At 54.7% G+C, this 17,032-nt stretch overlaps 1 protein-coding gene across 4 annotated transcripts in view; it reads right to left on the bottom strand.

The window, feature by feature from the left end:
* Positions 1 to 1,053: 1,053 nt before the first annotated feature.
* The window catches only part of DUSP8 (dual specificity phosphatase 8), a 41,235-nt gene continuing 25,256 nt past the window's right edge, over positions 1,054 to 17,032 (bottom strand). For 3 of the 4 annotated variants that reach the window (XM_065840208.2, XM_071809003.1, XM_071809002.1), the window contains exons 4-7: positions 5,309 to 5,475; positions 2,905 to 3,064; positions 2,573 to 2,696; positions 1,054 to 2,176 (exon numbers count right to left, since the gene is read on the bottom strand). In XM_065840208.2, coding sequence (XP_065696280.1) covers positions 1,093 to 2,176; positions 2,573 to 2,696; positions 2,905 to 3,064; positions 5,309 to 5,475 — 1,535 coding nt within the window. In that variant the 3' untranslated portion in view covers positions 1,054 to 1,092. Of the gene's footprint in view, positions 2,177 to 2,572; positions 2,697 to 2,904; positions 3,065 to 5,308; positions 5,476 to 12,883; positions 13,381 to 17,032 lie in introns of those variants that run through there. The other variant, XM_065840209.2, reaches the window with a different exon arrangement.

The raw sequence follows: 17,032 nt of genomic DNA, 5'->3' as shown, positions 1-17,032 counted from the left end.
TCCCTGCGCAGCTGGAGGTGACACCTGGGCACCCTATGCTTTAGGTGACTCCCTCCTCACCCTCTCCAGCGAGAATGGGCAGCCCAGGGCAGGGGAGGGGGGCACAGCCCGGATGGGGTTATGGCATTGATGGGGATGATGACTGGAATGGGATGATGGCCAGGATGGGGACATAAAGCAATCAGAGACCAAGGGGTGAACCAGCAGCAGCAGCTTCCAAAAGAGAGCTTTCTGGCTCAGTTTATGTTGTAAGAAGGTTTTATAGTTTGCTTCATCACTTGTTCATTTCTAGAAAAAGGGCCTAGAAGAGTCTCCTGTCCCCTTGTCACTGTACCCAGAGGAAAGGGGGGGGAAATCTTTGTCGTCGACATGAGCTATAGAAGGAGCCACAGGCCTCATATATTGCTTAGAAACTCGTATTTTAGATTTAAATACCATACACAGTAAAAATAGAGCTGAAAGTACCGCCCCACATTGTCTGCAAATCATTGCCAGAATGAACAGCTTCAATAAATTAAAAACAAAGAAAAAATTGAAATATTATTTACGTCTCAATAAAAATTGCAGTAAAACCATTTACCTTTTCGTGTGTGTGTTTTCATTTTTTCTCTTTATATTATATATAATATATATTTATATATGTATAGGGCTGCTCCAGTGCAGCATTTTTAGGATATTTAGCCAGAGAAACATGAAGGAGCATGCTTAGTGCACCGCAGTGCAGGGAAGGGGCAGCCATGGCCCCCCCCAGGCACTGTGCCATAGCCGCACATCCAAAATTGCAACCTCTGCCCCTTTCCCGTTAGAATTTTATGCCATAATTTTGAATGTGAGTTTCTGAGGGCTGGGACCCCCTGGAGATGGGGGACAATGACCAGGGCAGGTGCAGGAAGGACACTAAGCATGCACCGTTATGTTTCCTGACTCCGGAAAGACTCATCCACTTTCGCTTCAGTTTCAGCGCGTGCACTCCCAAAAATGCACGAGCAGGTATAAATACTCCCTGCCCACCCCCACTGTCCCCCTCCCCTCTCTCCCCAGCTTAAATACCCCCTCACCCCGTCCCCGCTCTCCAGGTGCCCTGGGTTGATGTCAGGACACCTCGATGATCTCCATGCTGCCCGAAAAGCTGGACTGTTTGCCGATTTTGCCCAGCTCTTCTCGGGCCCTTCCCTCAGACATGGTCTCCTCAAACTCCATCTGGCAGCTCCTCCTCTTGAACTGCTTCTCAGCACCAGCCTCCTCGTGCCAGCTGTGCCGCCCGTCCCGCGGCTCAGCCCGCACCTTGTCCCTCAGTCTGATCTCGCAGCCACCTGCCACCCCGCCACAGCCAAAGGGCGGTGGGTATGGGCTGGTGCTGGCAAACAGGCTCCCGCCACTGCTGCCGGCGCCACCAGAGTCCGTACCGAAGTACCAGCCGGTCTCGCTGCAGGGGGTGCTCGGGGACTCCAGGTGCACCCCGCTCCAGGTGGCAGTGGTGGTGGCGGCAGCTGGCTGGCTGAGCCGCGGGGGCAGCCCGTCCTCGGCGCTGGGGCTCTTGCGTGCAGCACAGGCCCCGCCAACGTTGAGGCTGAGGCCATGGGCTGGCGAGCCCGCCGGGTGCCGGTGCTTCCGCCGCTGCCTCACCTTGGCCTCCAGCAGGAGGTCGGGCCCGCTTGGCCGGTCGGGGCTGTCCGCCCCCGGGGAGAAGGGACTGAGGCCACCAGGGCCCGAGGGGCTGTCCAGCTTGCAGAGTTTGGGGCCATCCCCGGGGCCAGGAGGTCCAGGGGGTTCCTGCCGCAGGCCGGGTGCGTAGGCAGACTTGATGTCCAGGGAGAAGGAGCGCTTGAGGCGGTTGGTGTCCTGGATGCGCTCGGAGGAGAGGTGCAAGCCGTTGAGCCCCTGCTGCAGGGTGGTGGGTGACAGGACCTTCGGGGTCCCGCCTGGCCGCTCGGGTTCGCTGTGTGGGGACACCGGGCTGGCGCCTCTCGGCACCTCTTCGGCCTTCTCTGAGGTAGGTGGTGGGGGGTGCTGGCTGCCCTCAGCCGCCTCTGACAGGTCCTGCTGGGCTTCCCCCTCGCCCCGGTCACCCTTTGACTTCAGGGCCTTGAGGAGCTTCAGGCTCCTCTCGTACTCTAGGAGCTGGCCCAGGAAGTTGAAGTTGGGTGAGATGGATGGGCGACGGTCCTTAACGAACCTGCCAAGAGGCACAGACAGTTCCAGTTGGTGCTTGGTCCTACAGTGGGTCACCCCTATTCTCTCAGCCTCTTTGGGAAGAAGAGGTATTGTCCAGGACCTTCTAACCAGACCCTCTAAATAAAGGGGTCATGAGGAACCATAGGGTCTTGGGATGCCCCAGGGGTAGAGCTGGAACTGCCTTGCTCCTCCATTTTACTGCTCCAAACCATTCCTCATTGCATGCTCTTAATGAAGGGAGGTTTGGTTTGGTTTGTTTTGGTTCCACCATGACTCAGCCAAGGCGAGACAGAGCTTCAAGGAGCTCCCACCCCCTCCTCCTGCACTCAGCCTGCTTTCCTTCCCTGGAGTGAAGCACACCAGTGTCACCCCTCCCTGCCCTCTGAGGAGAACTCACCTGTAAGCATCATCTGATGACATACCCATGGTCTTCATGATGTAGGCAATGGCAATGGTGGCTGATCGGGAGATTCCAGCCAAGCAGTGCACAATCACCTGGCAGCTGGACACCTTGGCCTTGTCTGAGGCATGGTAAAGGAAACAGAGACAAAAACATTGATGCAGTCAGGGATGGTGGGCAAAATTACTCTAGCCTCCCTCCCCAGCCCTCAATCCCTTTGTGTGAAAGGACAAGGGCTGCTGGAAGTAAGACCATGGAGGACACAAGAAGAGTTCAGGTCTTGAAGGCTGAGAACTAGAGGGTTCACAAACATTTTAACAGAAGCTCACCAATGAATTCAATGGACTTGTCCAGCCAGGGAAGGAGCTTCTCACAGTAGTTGTCATTGACAGGAATGCGCATGAAGTGACTATCACAGATGAAGTCTGGCTTGGGACAGGAGTTGCTGGCGTTGAGAACATAGCTTATCCCATTCTGTGTCATCAAGTCCTGGTGGGAAAGAAGGAATCGAATGGTTGGCTGACTTCAGCAAGCACTGAGTGCTGAAGATCTGCCTTTCCATGCACTCCTTGCCTTTTCCCATCCTGATGTTTTATCCCGTGAGTCTCCCACTGCTGCCCTGGCCTAGTTGATGGTAGTACAGCAGAGGCCAGCTGAGAAGGTTGTGTCAATTTAGATGACACAGGTTTGAACCTCAGCAGGTCTTTGCATTGGTCCAAGTAAAAGTAAGCAAGACTAAAAATACCTGGAAGGGGGTCCCAGAGGGGAAAACCTCAGAACTCCATTATGAGTGGAAGAGGCAAATACAAGAAAGAAAATCAGCAGAAATTCTGACTGAAAGCTTTGAAAGTATCAGCTGAGGGAGAGAGGAGGTCTCTTACCAACAGAGTAGGGTGAGTCATTGGCAGCACCCTATGTTGACCAATGTCAACCCATGTCTTTGCTCCCATACCTCTCAGAATCGCATCAGGAGTTCTTACAGATTTGTTCGTTGCTCACAGTTCTTCACTGATCATATGCTCCTGTGTTGGGACATAGGCAGGTGGCAAGAGGAACCATCTCTTCCCTCTTTCTGACACTGCAGTGAACCTGGACTTGTTGTCTGTGACTCTTCTGCTTTGGTCACTTAAATGCCACCATCACTGCCCATTTTTCTGACTCAGCAAAATGAGATGGCACAAGGGAGACCTTAGGTAAATAGGGTCAGATGAAAAACTGCAATGAGGGGGTGAGGTTCGACCCACGGGCCATCCATCGGGGAACTGGCTTGCTGGGTGTGTACTGCAGCATCCACACCAATCTCCATTAGTTCCCGCCCGGGGCTACAGTCAGCTTTACCTATATGTGGTGATGACACCAAATTTATGGCCCATCTGACCTGTCTCTTTCCTCATCCCATCAGACTAAGTATCACCTGTACAACTGGTAGCAGCTTGCTTATAAAAAAATAGGGGAACATCTGTGCTAGCTGCTGGGTCTCAGTGCCTGGTCTGTACTATTCCAAGGAAGACCGAGAATTAAACAGGAGGAGAAAACATGGAGATATAAGCATCCTTCTATATGTTAGAGTGTGTGGAGCTGCCATGTGGGATCTCTCCTTTGCAACAGGCTGGAGAATCATTGCCCATGCACAGCCTCTGCATTTGACCCCATTCTTGCTGCCTATGAACAGAGCATTCTCAGGACACAACATGGTGATGGCAGAATACACAGCTCCAAAAGATGACCAAAACCCTCTGAGGAGGCAGGGAGAGAAGGAAATCATCCATTTCCCAGCCTGACATTGGGTCCTCAGGAGACCACATCGGGATTTCGGCCCTGTCTCTCCAGCAGCCGGTTCCTGCCCACCCCAGCAGCCTATGCAGAGCCCGGCCTCGGCTCAGTGGAGCCAGCCCAGCTCCCAGGCTCACATTCTTGGCATTTTTCTCTTTCATTTCCTTCTACTCCCTGTATATAATTTCACTCTCTCTCCTTTCTGTCTCCAACCCTGCTCTGGCGTCATGGTCCCTCTCCCCCCTTGCCTGCCCCAGGCGAGGACGCCTGGTTGGCTCCCTCCTGCCTGTGGTAGGCAGGCGCTCAGTGGCATTTTAACTGCAATTCCTCTTTCTTTCTTCTTGATGTTATTTTTCCTTTAAACAAAATTCCTTCTCTGGCATGACATCACAGCACAGCCCTTTCAACACCTTTAAAAGGGCACTGTTCCTCTTCTCTTTCCCTACAGCAAAACTTTGCTCATTTTTGAGCCTCCTGAACAAGCCCTTGGCCAGAGCAGCCTGTCCCTGCACTGCCATGGCTGAATACCCCAGCTTGCTCCCACTCTCTCTGGCTCCCAAGGGGATCACAGGGTTGCTGAAATTGGTGTTATTTGGCAGCCTGCCTGGCGAGGTGGGTGGGTGCAAAGCAGGCTCCTGTTCCACATCTCCCTCCAGCTGTGGTAACTCCCCCTCCAAGCTCAGGTGTTTTCCTGGCCATGCTCCTCCTGCTACTGGCACTAGGGAAGAGTTTGACCAACCCAAAGCTCACCAATATATGATGACTCATTCTGCGACCACCCTCCCCAGTTCTACCAGGCTCTGCCTAGGCACTCCTTGCTTTTAGCCCCCTGGTAGGGTCAGACTGAGCATGTGCGGTCCTCTCACTGGGCAGGAGAAGAGTCCTTAACGCCCTCACCCTTCTGCATGGTTGAGGTCTCAGATGGGACAGAGCAGGTGTGTCCCCTCAACCGGGCCCTACCTTGTTTAGGACGTCTTTCTGGGAGCCCAGGTAGAGATGCGGCAGGATGCGTGTGGGGCCGATGTTGGCCACAGGCAAGCATGGCTGGGAGATGCTCATCGGCAGGATGGCAGCTGGCTTCCCCTCACAGAGCCCTGGGAAGCAGGACGAGAATGTGGCAAAGCCTCCTGTGGAGAAAATGGGAACATTGAGTTCATAGCAGTGAGGCTGAGACCCAGGCTGGAGACAAAGCAGTGATAACCCTGCAACACTGAGAACAGAGCTTTTGGGAGCAAAAAGCCACCAGCCATCACTAAGCAGTGCAGACACACTGTGATGACTGTGCCACACACATGGAGACCCAACTTTGATTTTTCCTGCTGCAGCTGAATACTAAGCCACATGTGAGGTATCCTGCAACCCCTCTTGCTCTTTGCAACTTCATTCAAATCCCAGGAAGATAAAGTCCTTTTCTTGGCTGCCTACTGCTTTGAGCACAACCAGGGTCACTTTTTGATAGCAAAACCCATCTGTGCAGGATGAGGACAAGCAAGCCCATCGAGCTACAAAGTTCCTGGGCGTGGGGAGATCAAGCCCAAACATTGTTGCAATGGCTACATGTAAACATTGCAGTTTCTTAGAGATGACCCCTCTGCCCAGCCTCACCAAGCCCATGTTTTCCACCACACTGGACCGGACCAACACATCGGTACCTGCAGGCCATTGCTGTTTTTCACGCTCTGATCTTACTGAATGTGACAGCAAGCAGTGCCCAATTTACTGCACTAAGCTGCTGGGCCACCATAATCAACTTGAGCATCTCAAAGACCGATATTAAGAGAAAATGCCCAGCTGGGTCACGGCAGGTGGCATCTGACAGCCAGAGCTATCACCATGGTGTCGGTCATGGTCAAAAGCATGGTCTAGATGTGAATGAGCCCATTCCCAGCTCAAGCAGCAAGAGCACTGACTTGAGCTAGGCAGCAAGCATTGCCCTGCCTGCATGGTGGGCAACTTCGAGAGCTGGAAAAGCTCCAGTGCTGTCATATGTCCTGTGTGATTGTGTAAGGCCACAGGTGATCCTGATTTGCTCTCGCTCATTGATCCTGTCCTCCAGTGTAGAGCTGGGTCTGGCTAGTGGTCGTCCAGCCAGTGTCCCTTGAGATTTTCCCTTTTATGTGAAAAAGCAGATGCAGCTTGACATCACCCAAATGGCAGAGACGACTTTGGTGCTTGACCACCTTTTACTGTCAGAGGGACTAGGATGCCCTCACAAGATCCTTCTGAAAGTCCAAATCTATGGAATCAGCACCATGGGAATCCCTGGCTCATCTCCACAGATGAACAGGACCTTTGGTAATGAACTTTCTATCCCATCTCTCCCCTTCAGAAGCAGAGCAGCCTTTGCACATTCTCAATTTACCTTCTCCAGGACCTTGCCAGCATTTCTGCTGACCCTCCTGGAGCACCTCCCTGGCTGCTGGTCTGGCACACAGGCTCAGGCCGGGTACGACTGGTGCTGTCAACAACTCACCCCATGTATTTGGGAAGTGAAGTTAACGGAGAAGCCAGAGCAGTGCACAAAATGATGCTTACATCACCTAGGAATAAACGAGGTCCTCCACCACCCTCCATCTCAGCAGTTCCTGGTGTCAGCTGCCACTGCCCCAAGAGGAAGGTGTCCTTCCACCAACCTCTTTCCTCCCCTCTCTTATGTTTTTCTGGCTGGCAGCTGGCTGACAGCTCCCAGCTTCAAAACCTGGCCAAATGGGAGGGGTAGAGCTAAAAGCACCTTATCTTCTCCAGCACTTCCTTTTCTTTGGCTCCCTCTGAAATGACATCACCTCTCAACTGGGACATTAAATCAGAGCAAAAGCAGGAGGCCCAGCACAGGTGCAGCGCAGCTCCAGTTACTGCTCATCCCTGTGCTGTGTCCCCATTGCCAAGGAGCGTAAATCACCAGCCAGGGCCCTGCATGGACACATGTGAACTCCCCGCTTTGTCTCCAAGCTTGAGCACAGGCTGCTGATGCCTGAGGGATGCTCAAGAAGAAACCCTGCAGGAACGGTTTCCTTCAGGTACCCCTCGGGAAGCCTGCAGCACAGTGGGGTGCAGATTTGATCCCTGGAGTCATGCAAAACAACATGGGAATTTTTCCAAAAGAAACCAGCACCTTTTTGAGGAGCAGAGTGCACACGAGTGCAGCCCTGGGGATCAGCAGCTACTCTGATCCTCATCCTCTCACCATCACTCATACCCATCAAGAGCTGCCCAGAGCTGTGTACAGCTTTGTATTGCTCTTCAAAAGCCAGAAGTGCAGGGTGATCTCACAGCTAAAGCAGGTTGTGGCACGCAGCTTTCTCCCCCTTGCCTGCCTCTGCCGACACTCGCCCGGCCGCAGATCCCCCGCCAGCCCTGCCTGGGGAAGTCCAGGCAGGGGCTGAGGGGGCTGCAAAGGAGGTGGGGATGTTTACAGAAAGTGGCAGCAGCACCCTCTGCAGCGTCTATCCCAGCATGCTGCCAGGAACCAGAGGATGCCAGCACCTAAATTGTGCCCATAGCTCTCCCTGCTTGTCCCAAGCAAAGCGTCAACCATGTGTCTGGGAGCCTGAGCGTGCTCTCATCCTCCCTGTCCTCATTTCCCCCATGCGTGCAGCTGCTGAGGGCAGCTAGGGCTTGGGGGAAACCCTAGAGATGGGGCTGGGTACCCAACACCAACCCAATCTCGGAGCAGCACTCACCCCACCCCGTGCCAGCTGCTCTAGCATGCCTTTCATTTTTAGAAAGTGAAGCAGCTATTCAAAACAATCCCAAAGGTAGTGAATGTCCCTGGCTGAGCTCCAACCCATACCTGGGCTTTCCCCCCTCCATACCCTGGGCCATAGATCCCAGCTTTTGCTGGGAGGGAGGGGCCCCACAGAGTAAGGAGCCAGGGCAGCATTGCATCTTTCCTCTTTTATTCTCCGTGGTGGCACTGGGAAAGCCGTTTCTCTTGGAATGTGGGGAATTAAGCTCAGGAAGGATTTGCATCTGATGTGGAGCAGGGGCTTAGGGATCTCTGGTGTCTTGATGCTCCCCTTGAGCCTGGCAAGGGCTTGCTGGAGAGGAGCTGGTCCCTGCATGACACAGTCTCATGCACTGTTCATGGTTCCAGCACTCCTGAGGGCTCTCAAAATCATTCCCTGGAAAAAACTGTGTCTTCCTGCCTCCTGCAATTACCTGAGGCAGAGGTGGGGCCCACAAAAAGATGAGAGATACTTGGGTACAGGGAACCAGGCCAGAAATGGGGACACCTTCACTGCTCCTGCTGAGGATGGAGGAAGGAGTAGCCACGAACCAGCATCAGGCAAATCTCTGGGAGGGCTGGGGGGTGAAAATCACACCCCTAGTTTTTAAGGGTTCATTCAGCAATGTTCCCAGAGACACAAAAACCCTTAGTGGTGCCGAGCTCAAGGTGGGGCTGAAGGGTAATGCAGCTTTGAGGAGGGAGAGGAATGCTGTAAGGAAACAGGGAAACTGAGGCAAGGGCTGTTGCAGCAGCTTAGTGCCAGAAAAGTGTGAAAACTGATAGCTCATTTCTTCCCCCATCCCAGACTTTGCTCACAGGGTGCTGACCCTCCATTCCACCACCTGCTGTGTCCTGCAGAGACCCCTCTGGGCCAGCCCTGCTCTGCATGGCCCTGGCAGAAAACAGAGGAGGGGAAAAAACCCACAACTTCTCCCCCACTCCCATCTTTGCCAGGCCCTCCCCTCTGCATGTTTTGCAGCTGAACATCTATGACAACCTCTCAGTGAAACTGGATTTGTTGGGAGAACAGATGCTGCAGAGGGAAGGCGGCCAGCCTGGGAATCTTTCCCGAGCCCATCCATCAGGCAGTAGCATCTTTGAATTAGTGCCTGTGGCACCAGCACTACTGCAACCATTGGGGAGCCCTGCGACTTTTACCCCTGAGCAGCAAACTGAATGGTGAAGAGCCCCTTTGCCAGTCTCTCTTTGCACTAGAGGCTGTGTGAGACCCTGGGGTGGCTATAACCAAAATGAACAAAAAGCCCCAGTGCCTGGTGCTGGGCTGATGGGCATGGAAGGAGATCAGGTGGAAGGAAGAGGTGTTGGACTTTTGAGTTGGGACCCTGCCACACCTGGGGACCCTCCCGCTGCCTTGGCTGTCACCTTCAGGTGGTCTCTGGGGACATCCAGCAGATGGTTGGGACACTGACAACATGTAAGGCATCACCCAACACTTGCAAGTTACCCTGGTCCCCTCTTTGCCAAGGCAGGGCAGCAGCAGTGGTGCAGGGAGGGTGAAAAGTCCTGGCTAGGGAGAGACACATGGTGTGGCATTGTTTTCCTCCTGGTGGTAAGCCCCAGCTTTGGGGATTTACAATCTGTTGAGCTGCATGAGATGTTACAGGAGATGCTGCTGGCGACAAAAGGGAGGTGTGGGCCACATTAGGCAGGGCTATCCCAGATCCCTGTTGCTCCCTGTGCTCTCCCTGCAATGAGGCCGTCTTCCTAGACTGGAGGCATATAGTGGAGACAAGGAAACGATGGGGCTTGAAAACCCTCTTGCGTCTCACTCTGATGACTGTATACTGCCCATTCATCTCCTGCTCCATGGACTCAACTCTTTCAGAGTCTCTCGAAACAACCCAACAGCTCTGGCCTCAATGTGGTGCCCTGCTGATTGCAAGAAATCACGGAAGGGCTATCCAGGGCACCTGCTTTACCCCAAAACTGCTCTTCAGGAGAGTCACTTTCCTCTTGAACACCCTCGGCCCCATGAGTCTCCTAATTGCCCCTCACAGCCACACCAAACAGCAGGGGCATGTCCTGTTCACCAAAGCCCCCCAGCAGGAAACAGGGAAGAAGAGGTGACATGTCACTCTGCTGTGCCATCAGCCTGTGGCAGCAAGAAGGAGAGGAACAAGCACAGCTGGAGCTGCAAACCCTCCTGCGGCCAGCAGCTGCAGCACCCTACCTCCTCACCCCCAGCTCTTACACCCTATAAAAGGGTATTAAAGATGTGGCTTATAGCCCACCCTCATTGCTCCTATAATGAGTGTTATAGAGCAGCAGCCAGAGCTGCTCAGAGACCAGCTCCCTCTGCAGGTGTTGCAGCTTTTGTGGCAGCCCACAGCCTCATCAGTGGGTTTTGTGCTGGTGCTCATGCTGGACACCCTCCGCCCTCCTACAGCTCCTGGCGGCTAAGGAGGTTGAGAGAGGCTGGGCTCTGCCCAGCTCTCATTAAAATGCCTGCGGTGGCAGACAGCCGCTGCCAGGACGGCACGTGGCGAGGAGCAGCAGGCATGCTCCAGCAGCAGCCGCCACACCAGCACAGCTCCCCAACTGCTGTGCTGGCTCTGTAGCCAGGATGGTGACTGGATGCCCCATCCCCATCACCCCAGCCCCCTGGAGACAAGCTGCTCCCAGTGCCCTGACACCCATTCCCAATTGTTAAACCACTTTGCTGAATTGAGGCATGGCAGATGACAAGAGCTGGGGGGACCTGCAAAACCCCAGCCCTCACCTGCATCGTGCTTAGCCTTGGCAGGGCAGTAAGCCTGAGTATTTGGCCAAACACCTCTATGGCAGGTTGAATTGAAGGAAGAAAAGTGGAGGGGCCAGACACACCACATGTCAATGCCCAGAGCCGTTGGGAAAATCCCTCTTTGCAAAACGCCGTCTCCCTGGCTGTCGTGCTGGGTGGGAGCCTGTTGGTGCTGGCAGCTAAGCCGGATGATGTGTTGAAACGCTGCTTACTACCACCCTTACTCACTGTGCTCCGGGAAGCTCCAGGGCTTTGTCAGCACTTCCCGCTGCCTGGGATGTTTCTGAGTTTTCCCTCTGCCTCCATCCTCACTGTTTCCCTCTTGGCACTGCAGCCCTCTTTGCTTTTCCCCAGCTCTGCCAGCAACACCTAGTGCAGGCAGCCCTTCCAGCGATGCCCAATGCAGGCAGCCTTGCCCTTCCCACCTGCCTGGGTGAAATCCCAGTGCTCTGCAGCCTGGACAGCTCGCCCTCTCCTGGCTGATGCTGTTTTTCTTCCCCCCATTCCAGTGCATTGGAGAGAGATGTCTGTTACTCACACAGTCCCCTATCCCCGCTTCGCATCCCCCTGCCCAGCCCCTCTGTCCTCTCCCAGCCCAGGTTTCAACCTCACTTCACTCAGCACCAAATTTCATCACCCCACTGCTGGCAGTGGGGATGAGAAAGGCAATGAATCAGCCCTATTATGGATTCATGTGAATTCCCACTTCCCCAACAGTCAGCCCGAACAGCCTCTGCCCATCTGCTGCTACATAGCCCTGCTGCCTCCCACTCAGCCCTGCTCAGCCTCACAGGCTGGTCTCAGACCCCACTCCCATTCTCCCAAATGAGGGGAAAACGTCCTTAAAAAAAAAAAAAGAAAAAAGAAAAAAAAAATGCGGCAGAAATGAAGCCTCCACCCACACAACCACAGACATGCTCCCTGAGCTGCTGGGCTTGATTTTCCTCCAGTGACTGTGCGTTCTTTGGACCAGCCTTACTTGTTCTAAGTAAAGAAAAATGTGTCATTTCCAGGAGTGACTTATTACTAATGACACCATCACTGGGTTATGCTCTTCATGCCACAAAAACCTGTCAAGCACTTTTAGCAGGCTCCCATTTTAAGTGGTGATGGAGGGGAAGTTTCTTGATTCAATCCTTCGGTAATCTAGGTCATTCCAGGCTCGGCATATTTTTAAGCTACTCCAGTTAATATCCCCTTCCTCCGCTTGCCCTTCACCCTGGCACTTGGGGGGTGGAAACACTGCAAGCCCCCTTTCTGAAAGAAATCCCCCGAACATGGGCAGGCAGCAACCACGCTAATGAGGCGAAATGGCTCCGCCGGGCAGCTGCCTGCGGGCGGGCAGCAGCGCAGCGCTCCATCAGCCCATCGCTCCTTCAGCCCATCGTTCCCGGCCCACCTCGCCGCCCTCCCCCGCAAACTCCCCTTTGCCCGGGGCGCGCACGCCCGCAGCCTCGGTGACCCCTCCAAAGCAGCGCCCGAGGGAGCAGAGATGCCAGTGGCAGAGCCTGCTCTGGCTGCCGCAGCCTTCCTCTGCTCCGGCTACCGCAGCCTTCCTCTGCTCCGGCTACCGCAGCCTTCCTCTGCTCCGTCCGCGCACCCGCCAAGCTTGCCTGGCTGGAGGAGGGTTCAGGGGACTGCGGAGCGATCCCCCTCCGGCCAGGCAGCTTCTCTGGACCCCGCAGCAGGTGGGAAAGCTGCTTAATGCCGGGCCCGCTGCAGATGCTCCTGCCCGCTGCAGGCAGCCTCTCACCTGTCTGAAGGAGCTGCCCGTTCCGTGCAGCTGTTTTCCTACTGCTGCCTGCAGGACCGCGCTAGCTGCCTCCGCAACCGCTTCCGCGCATTGCCCGGGGCTGGGACCCGACGATCGCTCCCCCTCCGCACGCTCTCCGCTCGCCTCCATCGCCCCGCTCGCCAGCCACCGCGCTCCGCTCCCCGTCGGCCGCTTGGCAAAGGCGTCCCCCGGGCAAAGCAGGGATCAGGCGGGGCAGCCCTCTCTTCCCCCTCCGTCCCCATCGGAAGGAAAGGAGCCGGCCGGCTGACAAACCTCTCATGTCCCTGCTCTCCTTCATCCTCCGCACCCTTATTTTCAGCTTCATCCGCCCTTCGCGCATGTCTGTCCAGAACTGGTCCTCGGAGGGAGCAATCACTACATCCACGGGCATCCAGGCAGCTGGGCTGCGGCTCGCGGGGGCACCTCTTGCCTTAGCAAAACAACAGCTGGCGGACAAACAAAATCCTAAAAAAAATAAAAAAGCCCGCCTGCGGCAGAGCACCGCCAGCCTCCGCCCGGCTCCAGCCTTCAGGCTGAAAAAATAAAAAGCGCTAAAAAAATAACGAAATCGAGGGGGGTGAGGGGTCCCGGCGTAGCCCCCTTTCCCCGGTCGCCCTCCGCCTCGCCTCTCGCTCCCTGCGTGCGCGGCTCCTGCTCCGGACTGAATGAGCTCAGCGGTGCGCAGCAGCCCCGCGGATCCATCCGCCGCCGCGCTCCCAGCGCGCTCCTAGCTAACGGGTCAGGCATGCGGCCGCATTCCTTACTCAGCACACAGACACGCAGGAGAACGCCGGGCCTGACATATGCTTCGTTCCCTGCTTAAAGGCACAACTGCGATTTTCTCGTCCGCCCAAACGCCCCCCGCAGTGAGCAGCCGCTGCAGGAGATGGATCGTTGCACCACGCCGGATTTGGCCCCGCAGAGTTAATGTGGGGACAGGGACTTGGAAGGATGAAGCTAATGCCCACACCTCATTTTAACACCCGACAGGGTGGTGCGTGATCAAAGCCTCGCACCAAAGGGGGGATGCAGCACCACTCTCCATCCCTGCTCCTTGCTGCTCCCAGTCAGGTGACAGGCACCCCGTGGCTGTGCCCCGTCCTGCCCCCTCCCCACAGCTGCTCCTGGCAGGACCAACATGTAGATGTTTAACTCTGAACACCAGTGCCAGGCAGGGCAATGCCACAATCTGAGTTTCCCATGGGGGAAACTGAGGCACAAAAGCTTAAATAACTTATCCAGGGTTCTCTGCTGCAGGGCAGAGCCAGGGACCAGAAAGCAGGTCCTCAGAACCAACCACTAACTCATCTTGATGTCTCCATTGAGAGTATCACCCAGGAGGGATGCTCATCCTGGAGTGGTTTCAAACAGCTGGACACAAATGGGCTCCAACAGCTGGTGGGGAGAAGGGCTGGTGTTGGGCTGCTCACACCTGCATGTGGCCACGTCAGATGGAGTTGCCTTCCCAGTCCCAGCAGATCAGGACTGCGGTCTAGAGGAGATGCACTCTCAACCAAAACCTTCTCATATGCAAAAGTCCAGCAAGAGGGAACATGTAGGAATGGGCTTTCCTAGTCCTTCAGGGGTCTATCCATCTGCAGTGGCTTCTGCAGCAGGTGGAGGCCGGTATGTTTTCTTCTTTACATTTGTCCTGGAGGAGAGAATTACTCGTCCCCCCCTTGCCACCCGTGGGACTCCTTAATACATCTCCACACAGCTCCTTATGAGTTTATTGGTCTGAGCCCAGGCCTCCAGAAAATCATTCAGGATTATAGTAAGCAGAGGAGTGAGGGGGGGCATGTATTGTGCCTTTGAAAATCTGAAGCTTTACGGGCTGAGAAACCCCAGGCTGAGCCACATGTGAGTGACTTCAGTGTTTTTCCTTTGAATGACATCACATGAGATGAGGTCATTGGCATTAACTAAGTGCTCTCCCCTCCCCCCCCACCGCGAGTGGAGCCAGCCTCTTAACAAGCCTTGTTGTTGTAACAAATATGGTTTGATTATTATCAGATGTGGGTCAGAGGTTGGATAAAATTCAAAGCGTGCTCCAACTAGGCTGGAAGAGAGAGGAGCAACCTTACCCCAAGAACCATGCTTTGGAAGGGGCTCTCACAGCAGCACCCCAGGGGGTCCATGCTCCCCCACATTTGCCACCTCTGTCCCTATGAGGGAGGGTGCATGATGCTGGTGGCTAGTGCCAATGGCTCCTGGCAATGCAGATGCCTCCATGTCCCATCACTGCTGTGACAGTGGTGCTCTACCCACTCCGGTGGGCTATTTGGCTGAGACTTGCTCCACCAGCTGTGGTGGGGGCTCCACTGGGGTGGAAATCATTGCTGGGCCATGCAGGGGCAGTGGCTGGCTGCTCTGTGCCAGCCAAATGGGATGCTACAGGAAGCACGCGGTGAATTAGGGGGCGCAATCATCAATCTGCCCTTGATCCAGTAGTGCACAAACACATATTTGCCTTCCATCACTGCCCTCTGGTTGCCTGACTCGCTCAGACTTGCAAGAGCCCTCAGCACAAGTTATTTTGGTACTGGCATGTTCCTTCAGGATATGTTTGGACTGAGTTTTCAGTACAGGGCTGCTGGGAGCTGGGCATGACATCACCAGGCAGCACTTGATGCAAGGGGTTCACCAGTGTCCCCATGTCCCTCTGAACCTCAGGAAGAAACAAATGAGCACAGGTAGTCAGCAACCTCCTTCCTCCACCAGTGTGGGGTCCAGCCACATGGAGATGCCACCAGCAGCCACTGTTCCCCAGGCAGCGTCCTCTTCTCTGCTCTCTCCCCATTTTCTTCACCCCTTTGCCAGGATCAGGGTAGGGGTTGGGAGCTGCTGCTGGGTCAGTGAGGAGCTGGCAAGTAGAGAGATGAAAGGCAACGTCCCATGTATCAGCTGCTGCCCCTCAGCCCCTTTCCTCAGGTGCTCCTCCTGGCCAGGCTGTTGCCCATCCTGCCTCCAGCCCCTACTTAGGAGACAGACATGTATCATCAGGGAGGGATGCCCAGCCTTGCCAGCCCTACTTTGTTCTCATTGCCACTGCACTCTCCAGAAAAACATCTCCTGCAGTGGGTCAGAGAGACTTGTGCAACCCAACTGCAAGGGCAGGGAGCAGAACGAGCTCCTGTTCAGCACCTTCATGCCCATCATGACAGTACCTATAGTCTGGTATGAGTCCAGCTGGGCCGTGGTTCCTCCCTCCACCCAGCGCCAGGGCCTTATAATAATTACCAGTGTAGAACTTTCACAAGCATGTGGCATGGGCCCAAGGGAAGGGGGAGGTGGATGAGGGGCGGCAGGTTTCTCAAAAGGAAGGAAACCATAACTGGGCAGTGGCTCCTGCCCATTGGGATCTTTTACTGGGGAAGTTGCCTTCTTCCCATCAGCTTTCCAGAAATGAGAAACGAAATTACATGGTGGAATTTAAGTCTTGGCAATCAAAGTGCTGCTCTTCACTGAGCCCCTTCTCCTCCTTCCCTCTCTGCCTTTGGTCCTTTTGCTTGCCTTTTCTGGGTCCAATGGTTAAAAACATGGCTTGAGGGGGAGGGGAAGCTCCTCAGGGTAATTATAGAATCGGGCAAACAAGTTGTCTGACGACAGTGTTGCTAAACAGGGAGGTTTAGAGCATAGGTCTGGAATACAATCAGCTCACACACAGATGACCTGGCTTGACCCCTCCTAGTGATGCAGCCGCTGCTCCCACCATGGCTGAAACCCTCCTAGGCATCTCCTGGTCATGGTGGAGGGTGGGAAGGGGGCACCTTACCCCAGTGCTGTGCATTGGACTGAGGAACTGGGAGCACTGCCTAGGGCCATCACCAGGCTGGGTGGCCAGGGTTAGATGCCAGCACCCACTGGATAGGGGCTGGAGGGCAAGAAAACCCAGTCCTGCACTGGTCAAGGTGGTCCCAGACAGCTTTGCCGAAGGAAAGCAAGCAATTCCTCCAGTGCCATGGACTCAGGGATGTGCAAGAGGGAGGTAGTTTTGGAGAGTTACCTAAACCTCTAGGCCTGTAAAAAAACCTCACAAACCTTGGTGTTGCCCTTTGAAATCCAACCTCCAGTGGCTAAAGCTAATGTTATGATTTTTACAAAAGCGCCTCTCCCACTAGGCTGGCAATAGCGCCCTACCTCCATCCCTCTGGACAGTGAAAAGAAAAGCATCAGCACCGGTAACCCTCCTGCGCCCCACCACCTACTGCCTGAGAAAAGCCGGGTGTAACTCTCTCCACAACACATCTTACCCTTCTTCCATTCCCAAGCATCATGCAGGTAGTTTGTAGATGAACAACAAGCAAGATCCCCATTTACATTGTTTGCAAAACTGCTTCTTCAAAACTCCCAGATCTGGGAGAAGCAAGCAATTGAGAATACAACGTGAGTGCTCTTTCTCATCTTATTCCACCCAACTCC

This window comes from Patagioenas fasciata, chromosome 5 (assembly GCF_037038585.1).
Source record: "Patagioenas fasciata isolate bPatFas1 chromosome 5, bPatFas1.hap1, whole genome shotgun sequence".
Taxonomy (NCBI): Eukaryota; Metazoa; Chordata; class Aves; order Columbiformes; family Columbidae; genus Patagioenas; species Patagioenas fasciata.
Note: the sequence above shows the minus strand (reverse complement) of the source record. Positions and strands in the feature narration are given on the sequence as shown.